The 12,484-nt window shown below is 43.2% G+C and overlaps 1 protein-coding gene across 1 annotated transcript in view; it reads right to left on the bottom strand.

The window, feature by feature from the left end:
* The window catches only part of LOC115460225 (cilia- and flagella-associated protein 251-like), a 62,643-nt gene that overhangs the window by 2,460 nt on the left and 47,699 nt on the right, over nt 1–12,484 (bottom strand). Inside the window, exon 5 of the mRNA XM_030190042.1 lies at nt 2,406–2,481. Within this exon, the coding sequence (XP_030045902.1) occupies nt 2,406–2,481 (76 nt within the window). The remainder of the gene's footprint in view (nt 1–2,405; nt 2,482–12,484) is intronic.

Here is a 12,484-nt window from a genome sequence, read left to right on the forward strand (position 1 = left end):
AAGTTATTCATACTTAAACACTGGCTAGTAATTTTGCCATTATGCTAACCACATATAGGTATAACCAAAAGTATTGCTAACAGTATTTAACGTGATAATCTGAACATTAACATGTTTTCCCTTTTGAGAGATGCACAGCAACCTCACTCAGCATATGATAATAAAGCAATATACAATGTGACTTGATTTTCATCTGTCTTTTTGTCATTTGTAGGACAGAGACCATAGAAGTCCATCTGGTAGTGGCCTTAGTTCCCAACTACTCTTGCCCAACATAATACCTGAGAAATATTGCTCCTGGGACCATTTGTCTGGTCATTCCCACTGTTTCTTTGCTCTCCATTGGTACCCTGTGGCAGTGTTCGGTTTTCCTGTTTTCTTTCTCCTTTGGACAACACAGTACCCAAACAGCCATGTTTTGTTTCCTGCCTCCAATTTAGGGAACACTTGTTCTCATCCCACACCATTTCTGAATTCCGTCACTGTTTTTGACTCCACCACCCCTCCTAGAAGGGTGTTTCAGGCTTCCACTACTCTCTCTGAGAAAAAGTATTCCTAATGAGATTCACAATAATTTTGCTCTTTCCACAGTGTAATAGCCAACAATTGATGCAACACTGTATGACCAAATTTTCCTGATCCACCACTGGACCATTTCATGGCCCTGGATACAAAAGCCACTCTTTCAGGAGAGTTTGGATCCATCAAGCTGAATAACTTTGCCAAGTTTTCTAAGCGTTCATCTGTTACCTTTGCTTCTGATTTTTCTAAGGACTCCAAAAGCAGCATAGACAGATCCACAGAACTGTTTTGCTGACTATAACTGAAGAACAGCAAGACCCCTGAAAACATTAATTCTCTTGCTTCTGTGTGTTTGCCTTGTGACATGTACTCTGAAGAAGAGTGCTGTAAATCTGGTAGGCCCCATAGTAATCTCCTTTCTCTACGCCAGCTCATAGTTCTCCTTCCATCCTCTGAACTCCACCCCTGTTTCACCCCTAAATCTACCACTCTGCAACCTCCATTCATGTCCTCCATGTCTCTGGAAGAGGTTTGTTTCCATATTAATAATTTTGAAATACTTAATCTCCTGTATTGGAGCGTACCAATTTTTGATTTCAGATAAGTGGTCTTTTCCAGTATAGCTTCATTGAATATAAAGTGATCAAAAGGATTTGACAATTTAAGCTTGAAGAACTATTTTATTCATATATTCAAAAGAATAAAAGAATAGAATAAAAAGTATGTATTATTAAAGGAGGTATTTTTTTAGACTAGTGAGGAAGTCTGGTGTTGCCATAAAGAGGACATTTTGTCAGGCCTCTCAGGACTTAATATCTGTAAAGCCCTAATATCCTGGAGTATAACCTTGGCACACCAGCACACACCTGAACCCTCTTTAGTAAGATGTTCAGAAGTATTGCCCCATGGCAACAGAGACTCTGTAGTTCTGACAGCTGAATCAGTGGCTGGAGGTAGAAATCCGAAGAAAGGCAGCTTTATTGCAGAGGTGGGAAAATAGTTAAACAAGTAGAAGTAGCTCAGAACTGGGTGGCTGGAAAGTGCAATATCTCATTAGAGAGATATTAACAAGGTAAAAACCAAGTTCATTCCAGGGAGCTCAGCAGGACAAGTGCTGTCTGAAGCAAGATGGAGAATGCCTCAAGGAGAAAGAGAGGCCAAGAAGGAGCTCACACAGGCCCAGGGAGGAGGAGGTAAAGGGACCAATAGGGACAGAGCCTGCCATCAGGTAGCAGGGGTGGTCCTAGAGGGCAGTCCTCGATTGGAGGGAAAGGTCATATACCTGGCTGACCTCTCAGGACAGAGCTAGTAAGAATAACCAGGAAATGATAGCAGGTAGACGAAGGAGCCAAGCCTGGCTGAGAAAGAGAAGAGGTCATTTCAGGATAGACCAATAGTAGAAGTCCTTATACAGATAGACAAGTGTGGCTGCGTTACATGTGAAACTACATTACACACAATGCATTGCTCATATCTTTGCAGTAAGGACTGCAGCAGTAAAAATAGTTAGAAGTGAGAACAACAATAAAAGCATTAAACACGTTTTAGGGTCACACTATAAACTAGTGCAAGGCTGTCGGAGGACAGAACACATTGATCTGAGCTTGTGAAGTCTTTTTCCTCATTTTACTATTTACTTTGGAAATTGCAACTTGGTAACTCTGAACTACAGCTTGCAATTATTTTTTAGATTGAATGAATTTCAGATAGCAAGTCTGTAGCCAGGAGATAATTTTCATGAAACTGTATCCTTCTCCCAGCTCCCAGTCTCCACCCAGGTATAAATCTATTCACTGGATATTTAATTATTTAGGTATTAAAATTTATTTACCGCCTTTTTGAAGGAATAACACAAGCTATACAATTTACTTTTGGACACTTACCACCTGATTTTCACTTTCAACTTTTAAGTTTTTGTTTTCATCTTCCATTCGCATTTTCTTAGTTCTCTGCTCCAATCTAAAAAAACACAAACATATTGTGAGTCAACAAGGTTCAAGGAATTAAACATCTCATCTCCAGCAGCGCTATACAAAATCTGAGATAAATATCACTGTAATATACTTTTATTAAATACATTTATAACCCTGCTTAATCCACCATGTTCTCAGCAGTTTACGTCAAACACATTCAACTACAGTTACAGAAGACAGTATGAAACATTAATTAACATTAAAAGCTTTGTCGCAGAAAGAAATATGAGTGATGCTCTAAATGCCATTAGGATGCTCATTCAATACTGTATGTACTCAAATATAAATCAAGAAATTCACTCCTAAAAATAATATATAAAAAAAACAGGTGTTTATACTCAAGCCAGAGCAAATATTTTTGGACTTAAAACAAGTTCAGCATAGGGTTAAATGGATGAATGAGGATTAGGCTATATGTGCGCTCTGTAATGAGCTTGAAGCTAGTAATGTTACAGGGAATATTTAACATTTTTTGTAATTTCTGGGTACTGACCAGAATCTTATTCTGTAAACCGCTATGAACTGAAAGGCTAGTACAGGTTATAAGTTTTGGTGTTTATTATTATTATCCAGATATGTCCAAACCCCATTTCTTTCAACAATGCTTATTGATTGTTTAGTGCTAAGTTTTGCTGTACGTTGAAGAAAAAAAACATCATTGCTTGTTTGGGACAGATTGAAAGCCCACCATAGGTGCCCCCTATAAGAGGATTGAAGAGGCTTAGCCTCCCCAATGGCAATCACGACCTCTACCTACTGTCTCAGTTTCTCCTCTCAACCTCCCAGCTTCTGGCGGACCTTGCTAATCTGTCTTAATCGCTGTCTGAGGGGCACCGCCATAGGCACCCCGTATAAGAGGCTTGGGGAAGCTAAGCCTCCCCAGCCCAGCTGTGACCTTCTCCGCCCATGGGCATTGACCACCCCCTAAACGTAGCCACGGGAGCTGGAGCACCCACTTTCCCTCCAGGCCCGAGGACCCAACACAGACCCAGACCTGCCAAGTCCTCTTCTTCTCCTCTTCAGCGCAACAAAAAATGTAAAGAAGAGCGGGGCAGCCTGCGCTGCAGCTGCTCCTCTCTCTGCCCCTGGAGGAGCAGGAAGTTGACGTTGACTTCCTGCTCTGCTCCGGGACAGAGAGGAGCGGTTGCAGTGCCGATAGCCCATGCTTAAATGAAAGCTGCTACGGTACAGCCCCGCGCTTGTTCCAGCAGCCAGCTGTTGCTCCTGGGGGCTCCAATGTGGTTGCAGCTGCGTGATGTCGGTCCTCCCAGCTGATTCCTGCGCTTTGGGGGCGTGTAACACGTTACCTTTTTTTTTTTGTCGGGACTCGGGGCGCTGCTGGCGGCACGCCAACATCGTATTACAGCTTGCTTCGGGACTTCAGCCTGACGTGCCCCTCCTCCTTTGACCAGCCTTCCTTATGATTCGTCCAGCCCTCGCGGCAGCAGGAAGTTTGGTCAGAGGAGGCGGGCACGTCATGCAGTCAGGCCGAAGCCCCGAAGCAAGCTGTAATACAATGTTGGCGCGAGTAGGAACTGAAATTTGACTTTTTTTGTTAACAATTTGGACTGGAGGTGGGCTGGAGGGAGAGGAGTTGCCTTTACAAAGTATTCCTCCTTCTCCCAACCCCTTCTTTTAATACCAAATGAAAAATCAGCATTACAAATGCCCTGTCTGCAGTTTTGGCTTTGCATTTTTAGCCAGCTGATAAATCACAATCTGCTCTTCTGACGATGACCAGCAACAGATAGTTCTCTTGCAGATATAAGGTGTTTTTGTTTTCTTTTACCTATTCTGTTATCTTGATAATTAAATCTAAGAATACACACATACGCCTTTCACTTTCGATCTCTGGATTTCAAGCAGATGAACCAGTGGAAGTCAATGCACTTTATTTTTTAAAATCCAGTTTATGTTGGGATATGTGACAGTCTATTTGAATCTGTACAATCAACCTCTCCCTAAACTGACCCCCCTCCACATACCTTCAATTCTTTCACAGAGCACCAGCAGTGCAGTGGTACACCAAGGCTGCCTGAGGTCTGCTCCTGAGAGCGCCCTCTAACTCACTTCAACTTCCTGTTGAGGCATGGGAGGGACATGTTGGAGGACACGCTCATGAGCAGACCTTAGGTGGCCCTGGTGTACCGCTGCACTGCTGGTGCTCTATGAAAGACGGTCTGCATTTTCCATATGGGTGGTATATTGGTGTATTAGGTTCTGCCCAGTGTAATATGTTCTGAGTGTGTTTTTGCACAAAGTTGTGCATAGTGTTTTGCAGTTGAGTGATTGTGATTAGTATATGCTTTGAGCAACCACTTTATTCTTTGACATATGATAAATATTTAATATCTAAATTTAGTAAATTGAGAAACCAAAGGGCTATCAGGCCTCTCTGAGCACCATTTGGCCCATTTCATCCTCAATGGTTCCTGCAAGAGAGGGGGGAGAGTTTATCAGAGGTCAGAAGGTGGTTTAATATTGTCAAACTGATTTCATATTAATATAAGTATGTCCAGCAATAATTTTGACCTCCTGCAATCCTGACAGTATTAATTGTGACTTTTATTTTTTTCTGTGTGTTATCAGACAATTATAGATTTAAGCTCCACCCCTGGCTCCACACCTAACCCCGCCCCCTTTAGCCTCCCCAAACAGTTGGGCCACCGACCGCCTATGGGCACCGCAACAATTGAAATGCGCTGTATGGGTGCCTCAATCTTCCTTGTGACGTGTCCTGCCTATGTGGAACAGGAAATTACATCAGAGGATGCAGAACAGGTCAAGCTACTGTGACGCTATCAAGATTAAAATGATAGAGTAAAATTATAAACAGAAACTACTCTCAGCGTGTTGTTGAATTACTCCCAGCTTCTCTCTTGCATGGAGAAAGATCTGGTGGAGAACAGACTCCCTGTTTGCAAAGCAAAAACTCTTCTCCAGCACATCTGAACTGTAAGTTTTCCTTTTTTGATCAATGCATTAAAGAAGATTTTGGTTCAAGAGTTCTCAGTCAATTCATAGTGATGTTCTATACTCTGGTTTAAACTGCATGCCAATCACACCCAATGAGAGGGCAGAACAGTGAAAAACTTGGGATTCTTCAGTGGACTTCAGTTTAATAAAGTCTCAGTGCATCTACTCAAAGCATCAAATGTGTGGTGACAAAGGAATACTATCATCAGTTTAAGTGCAAGCAAGACTTCAAGCAAAATAAAAACATTTCTATTGCCTCAGGAAACTCTCAGTTGTAGAAGAAATCATAGTGAACTACTGAGAATAGTTTGGAGCAATTGCAGTGCTTTAATCAGTATTGAGTGAAAACTGAACTGTGTAAAATCAGAAGCCTGCAATAGCAAAACTTTGACAGGGTTGGCCACAGCTCCTAAAAGGCAGGAAACCTCCAGAGCTACACCTGGCTACTGCAGGATCAAAAGTACAGCTCTTGTACAGAGAGTGCTTAGCTCAAGCTGTATACATAATTAGCTAACAGATGCTATCTATTTACTAGCAGAGGAAGGAGCTACTGACATCCCCCATCTTTGCTCTAGCTACAAACATAGTAACCATTTGAACACAAACCCAAGGCACCCTTACTGCCTACAAAAGATATTCAGGGGAAAAAAAGTACGTAAGTATTGCCATACTGGGACAGACCAAAGGTCCATCAAGCCAGTATCCTGTTTCCAACAATGGCCAATCCAGGTCACAAATACCTGGCAAGATCCCAAAAAAGTACAAAGTATTATCATTTAAATAATTCCTGACTCCCCCTAATCTCTGCTCAGCGCTACCAGGACTAAGTAAAAAAAAGTAACAATTCTGGCACAGAGCCAAAATTCACAGTCACTGCAGAGGGTGTTCTAAGGGGGGGAAAAGGCGAAAAGGGTTTATTTTTAACAGTACAAGCCATGGCAGATTGTATTGTGTCAGATCATGATGACAGAGACAATTAAAGACACTGAATCACATGCATATCCTGCAGGAGAGAGCGAGTACCAATACTGTCACCTTTAGGCATAGCTCTCAAACTTCAAAATCACACAGGACAAGCCATTCCAGCATGTCCACTATGGGCTCTATTGCTATTAAATTGCAAATGGAAGCAGAGGCTACCAAATCACGAGTTTTTCTTTTATAGTCAGCAAGAAGCAGCCAAAAAAATTGAGAAACTAGACTAGAAGAAAATGGAAAGAAAGAAGCAGCTGAAGCCATTGCTGCCGCCTCTGAACACAGGAAGGTGGAATTAGACATTGCCTTGAAGGTGCTCCAGCAAAAAGCAGCTGCCATTGAGGCCAAAGTTAAGAAACCACAAGGAAGAATGGTGGGGAGTGCCAGCTCAGTCACATTAATGCAGAAGATTCTGCTCAGCAAACTGCAGCCTATGTGAAAGCTCATACCCCAGCACATGCTAGCACACAGTTACAGTCTGATTCAAAAGAGATATCAGATTTAGAGAAAGTATGTCCTTTCACACCAGAGTCTAGCTCACCTGAAAGAAGCAAGAGTATGGCAAATCACACCACAGAGACGAGCCGACACCACAGTGATCCACACACTTGTACGCATACGGATTCACTACCTGGCTCTTGTTCCAGGAAAGTGCACTGAGGGAAACAGTTCATTTCAACCACAGACTTGGCACCACACAGGAACTGGGCTCAAATAAAGGTTGAGCAGTTACGCCCAGCTAAACACACTGTGATTAAACAAGAGGCACCCGACCAGCCACACTCCACACCTGATTCCAGACAAATTATGGAAAACAGCCAGCCACAGGTACCTACTGCCATCATGCTAGAAACTTCAGAGAGAGAAGATCTACCAACATATATGGCTCGCAAAAAGATGGGGCTTACCCAGTTCAATGACTGCCCCAAAAAGTATAGAGGATAAAAATCTGGCTTTAAGGATGGTATGGCAATTATGAAGCCCACCCCAAAGCAAGAAATGAACCCGATAATAAAAGACAAGACTTAAGAGAAACGCGGACCCTTCTTGAGAATTACAAAGTAAATGGAATAATGTCTTCATCCTTGCTCGTGAAGAGGAGTCAGCTCTACAGCTCCCAGATGGACTAAGCGCTGCAGTATCTCCATCACCACCTGCATCTTGAGTTCTGAGCAGCAAGGAGAAGCCATAAAGGCATCTTAAACTGTCTCTAAATATTCTACAAAATAAACCTATCCTTAGGCATGGCAATCAATGCAATTCTCAAAAGATTTTTCACTCCAACATGTGTAAGAGTCTTAATAAATAATATTATTCTTTCTTTTCTTTTTATGCAGACCATCATACCCTCTTCACTTAGAGATTCTGATAATGCACGTCTCTAATAGCTCTGACAAACTGTAATTGTGGGTCCTTTAACTTTTAAATCAACTTGGATGCACTATAAAAATATGTACACTTGCAAATTAGAAAGAAGGCACTACTTAGCTTCCAGTCTAGAGAGTCCCCGACATGATCATGTTTCATACAGTGCTCTGCATCAGGGTGAAATAATTCTTATCCATGTAATCCTCTATATTAGCCTGTGTTTGTTCAGCCCATGGTTGTCATCCTGATGCAGAGCACTGCTCAAAATGTGATTGTGTCGGAGACAATCTAGACTGAAAGCAAAGAAACACTTTCTTTTTAATTTGTAAGTATAGATTTATAGTGCATCCAAAGTTGATTTAAAAGTTAAAGGGCCCATGATTACAATTAAAGAGCACTTTTCCAAAAGTCACTCAGTCCATTTTTTTTGTCAGTTTTGAGTTGTGATTAATTTTGATCATCAAGGCAAGATTCATTTACTGTAGCTTATTCCTGTGCCAAACCTCACTAAGTCCATGGTATTTTAATGACTATGTTGAATATTCTATGCAAAACTCCACCCAAAAGCTGCTACCTATTTTTCTCAAAACTCCTGCTGATAGACAGTTTTGGAAAACTGTCCTTCAGTTGTCAGCACTAATGGAGGTGTGAGTTATCAGAATCTCTGAATTCCAAGGGCATGACAAAGTAAAATTTCTAAGGCCCAGTCCTGCTGAACTACCTCCAGGACCCGCTGGGAGAGGACTCAAGTGGAGACTCCCCACCAATGTGAACTTCCAAGTAGAGAGCCCCCTGAAGTTTCACTACAGCAGAGAATATGGAGGAGGCAGGTCCCCTTTTGATTTGCTTAACCTACATAAGAGCTGAGCCTTCTTAACCCTGGATACCAGATCCAAAAACCTCTTGCCAGACCTGAACCAGCTCATCTTTAGAATGAGCCCATCCACCAGGACCCTTGATCAAGGACCAACCCTTATCCTTAGCTAGCCTTTGTGGTTGAATCTCCCCCATTTCCTCAACCAGCTTGGGCAAACTGTCCCTAAACAACAAACATCCTCAGATGGTCGGCTTACTTAACTATGAATTTGATGCGGAGTCTGCTGACAAATGCAAGCCAAAGACACCAGCAAACCATCATGATTGATGCCATTGAGCATGAATAGATATGTATAAGATCAGAAAATATCTATCAGAAAGGCTACCCCCAAGTGACCTCTAGCAAAGCTGGCCAAATACTGTGACCCAGCAAAAGCACACTGGCTATGTATCTGCCACAGACTGCTGCCTAAAACCCTAGAACAGAGGCTTCAAAAGCTCACTAGAGAAGGAGTTCTACCTATTAGCCATGCAAGTCCCTCTGGGTGGAACCTCCCTCCACAGGGATTTATTGTCACTGAACCCCCAGAGAATCTCCTTTAGGGACACAAAACATGCAGTCAAGATTGCTCTCAAGGAGGGGGTACAGCCTGCCTATTAGTGCTGCAGAGGACCAGGTTTGGCAGCTCTCATTCTGCCAAAACTATCTGGGGGAGATCTCAATGCAGAAAAATGGTCTTTAAGAGATACCTCAGATCTTCCAAGATAGAGTTGCCGTCCTCCAACTAGACCTGCATCAGAGCGGAAATATGGAAACCACCTGATCAATAAGCAAGACAATTTCTTACACCTAAAGAGACAAACTTCCAGAGAAGAGTTGTCCTCTTCAGCAGAAAGCTCTATAGACTCCAATGAATCCTATGCACCAGGTCAACCCCCCTCCCCCAATCTCAAGGTAACTCCAGAATCCTCTAGAGGAGAAAGAGGTGGGACTAAGCCCTCGTCACTTCCCAGAGCACCACTAGGAAATCTGAGGACTCTTATCCAGCTGTACAACCAGACACAAGGCTTCCTAGCACTCCTCAACCCCTGAGCCAGAGAAGAAACACTAGGATTAAACCCCTGAAACCCAACAGTGCTTTTCTAAGGCACTCATCAGTCTGAAAAAACTGGATCCCTAAATCAATAAGAAGACACACTATCCTATGGTGGTGAGAGAGGAGAGCTGTCACGATGGTGACTGTTTCCTTGTCTGTGCTCACCTCGCCCTCTGGTGGCCAGAACAGGTGGCTGCTATGGACTGTCACATGTTCCAGACTTCAGCCCAGTCCGGTCCTGATCTTCCGGGCTGCCAGACTTGCCTTTCTTGTTTGTGCCTGAACAGCACCCGTAGCTGCCCTGTGATTCCTGCAGCTAAACTTCAGCTACTGATGGGCTTTACTAACCACCTGGAAACCTCTGTGTTTCCCTTTGCATCGACTATGGTCCCTGGTATGTTGGTGTGCTCTGTTGCACTTCTGGTTATTCTGTTTCTTGTCTGAAATCCTTGCCTGGTTCTAGTCTAGTCTTTATGTAGTTAGCTTGTACTTTGTTGCTTGTTTTCTAGTCTTGTTTCTTGTTTGTATTTCCTTGTCAGGTCCATGGTTAGTCTGTGTGTAGGTTAGCTGTTAGCTTTTACTGCTAGTTCCCTTCTTAGTGGCTGCTTGGCAGCTTTCTATCCTTGCCCTCTTGTCTGTCAGTGTTTTTCCCTAGTGGCTGCTTGGCAGCTCTCAGTCCTTGCTGTTACCTGTCTTTGTACCCTTTTCAGTGGCTGTTTGGCAGCTTTCAGTTCTTGTCCTTTAGCCTGTCCACTTCCTGCCTAGTGTTGTATTGTCTGTCTGTGAGTCCTAGCCCAGTTTTCTGCCTTGCTTCACATGTATATTCCTTTCCCCTCTGACCCTGTCCCGGTTCAGCCTAGTTGGTATCCAGTTCCTGCCCTGTCCGGTAAGTCCTGCCGGCCGCCTGCACCCAGGGGCTCAACTCCTGGGGAATGGCGGTCAAGCACAGGTGAAGTCTAGCTGTTCTTGCTCCTCCTGTTCCAGCTTGTTTGCCTCAGCTGCAACTCCAGTCCGGGGTTCCAGTCCTGTTCTGCCTTGGCTCTGGTTTGGGAGTGGTTTTGCCTGCCACTGCTGCTCCTCGGCAGTGGCCCAAGGGCTCACGAATCGGGTTCTGCCTTGAAAACCTAACAGTAGCCCATCTACCTGAAACACCATCCCCCCCCAAAGCCCAGGTTGGATACATCCATTATGAGGACTTTTTGAACGTGAGGAATTGGGGAGGGGATACCTTTCACCAGATTGGATTGTTCTTGCAGTTTTCGGGTCACAGACTGCCCAGCACCAGCCTTACTTCCCAATCGCTGGAGTTGACATTGAAGCCCACTCTAGCCCATCCAGATTCGTTTTCTATAATCAGGACACGGACCATAGTAGTCTGCCCAGAACTGGCCTTACTTTCCAACTACTAGATTTGCTGCCTAGGCACCGCTAAATTTTATTTTGATGACAGCCTCTTTCCATAGAAGGATCGTTTGCATTTATCCTATGCATTTTTGAATTCCATCACCTTTTTTGTCTCTATTACTTCTACTGGAATTCAAGGCATCCACCACCCTCTTTGTGAAAAAGTACTTCCTGACATTACACCTAAGTCAACTACCCTGTAACCTCAATTCATGTCCTCTAGTTCTACCATTTTCCTGTCTCTGGAAATTATTTGTCTGTATACTGATACCTTTCAAATATTTAAATGTCTATCATATTAACCCTATCCCTCGTTTCTTCCAGGGTACACATACAGTCATGACCAAAAAGGTTTGCGACCAAGCAGTTTTTAACTGTACCACACAGGGTACTTGATTACTGTGAGGAGGTATATAGAACACTGCCCTTCAACCTTAAAGAATGGTCCCTCGGGTATTTCAAACCATCTTAAAACCTCTAGTCCCGCCCAGGGAGGAAGTGAGATGGGAGGGGTGAAGCCGAAAGGATATGCACCAGAAACTATAAATGGCTGAGCAAGAGTGGGGTTAAGGCAGACCAGGGATGGAAGAAGTGATCCAGCATATGCCTTCACTAACACTTCACTTAACACTTGACTGACTGACCTCTTTCACTTTAACCCTTATGCTGAATATAGTGTCACTTTAACCCTTATGTTGAATAACTTCTCTATAGTCGATGACCCAATGTATGTTACATTCCTATTTATCACATAGAAATTAATATGCACTACCACAATGTATTCCTCTCTACCACGTATGCATGCACCTTAATGCAGCGACTTTTGTATTCTGTGACCCGGAAATGGCAATCACCATTACGGCAAATGTAAGCCACATTGAGCCTGCGAATTGGTGGGAAAATGTGGGATACAAATGCTAACAATAATAATAAATACGTCTAGCTACTATGACCTGGCTGAGGTAAGCCAACCTTTTCATTTGGATACTTGTGAACTCAGTTCTTAGGCCTGGCTGGCCCAGAGTGAGAGAGAAACTTTACAGACTGTGTTTGGGGCATGGCAGTGATGATGGGCCATGAACTGTGCTTGGGCCTGGTCAGCCACAAGCCCCTGCCAAGACTTTTCGCTCTAAGCTAAAGAGACTTTACCTTCTTGTTCCTGACCTTGTGAAGTAACAAGTCTCAGGTTTAAGAATAAATCATTTACCTTAATTCCATAATCTTGGCTGGCTGTGTTATTTGGAGGCCGACACAACCCTCATTCACAGTATAACAATTACTAATATTGTTTTGGGCTATAGTCTATTTCTTTTCAGCTAAATATTATTATTTCATTTTAAGAGCTTCAGCGTT

This window comes from Microcaecilia unicolor, chromosome 1, assembly GCF_901765095.1.
Source record: "Microcaecilia unicolor chromosome 1, aMicUni1.1, whole genome shotgun sequence".
Lineage (NCBI taxonomy): Eukaryota > Metazoa > Chordata > Amphibia > Gymnophiona > Siphonopidae > Microcaecilia > Microcaecilia unicolor.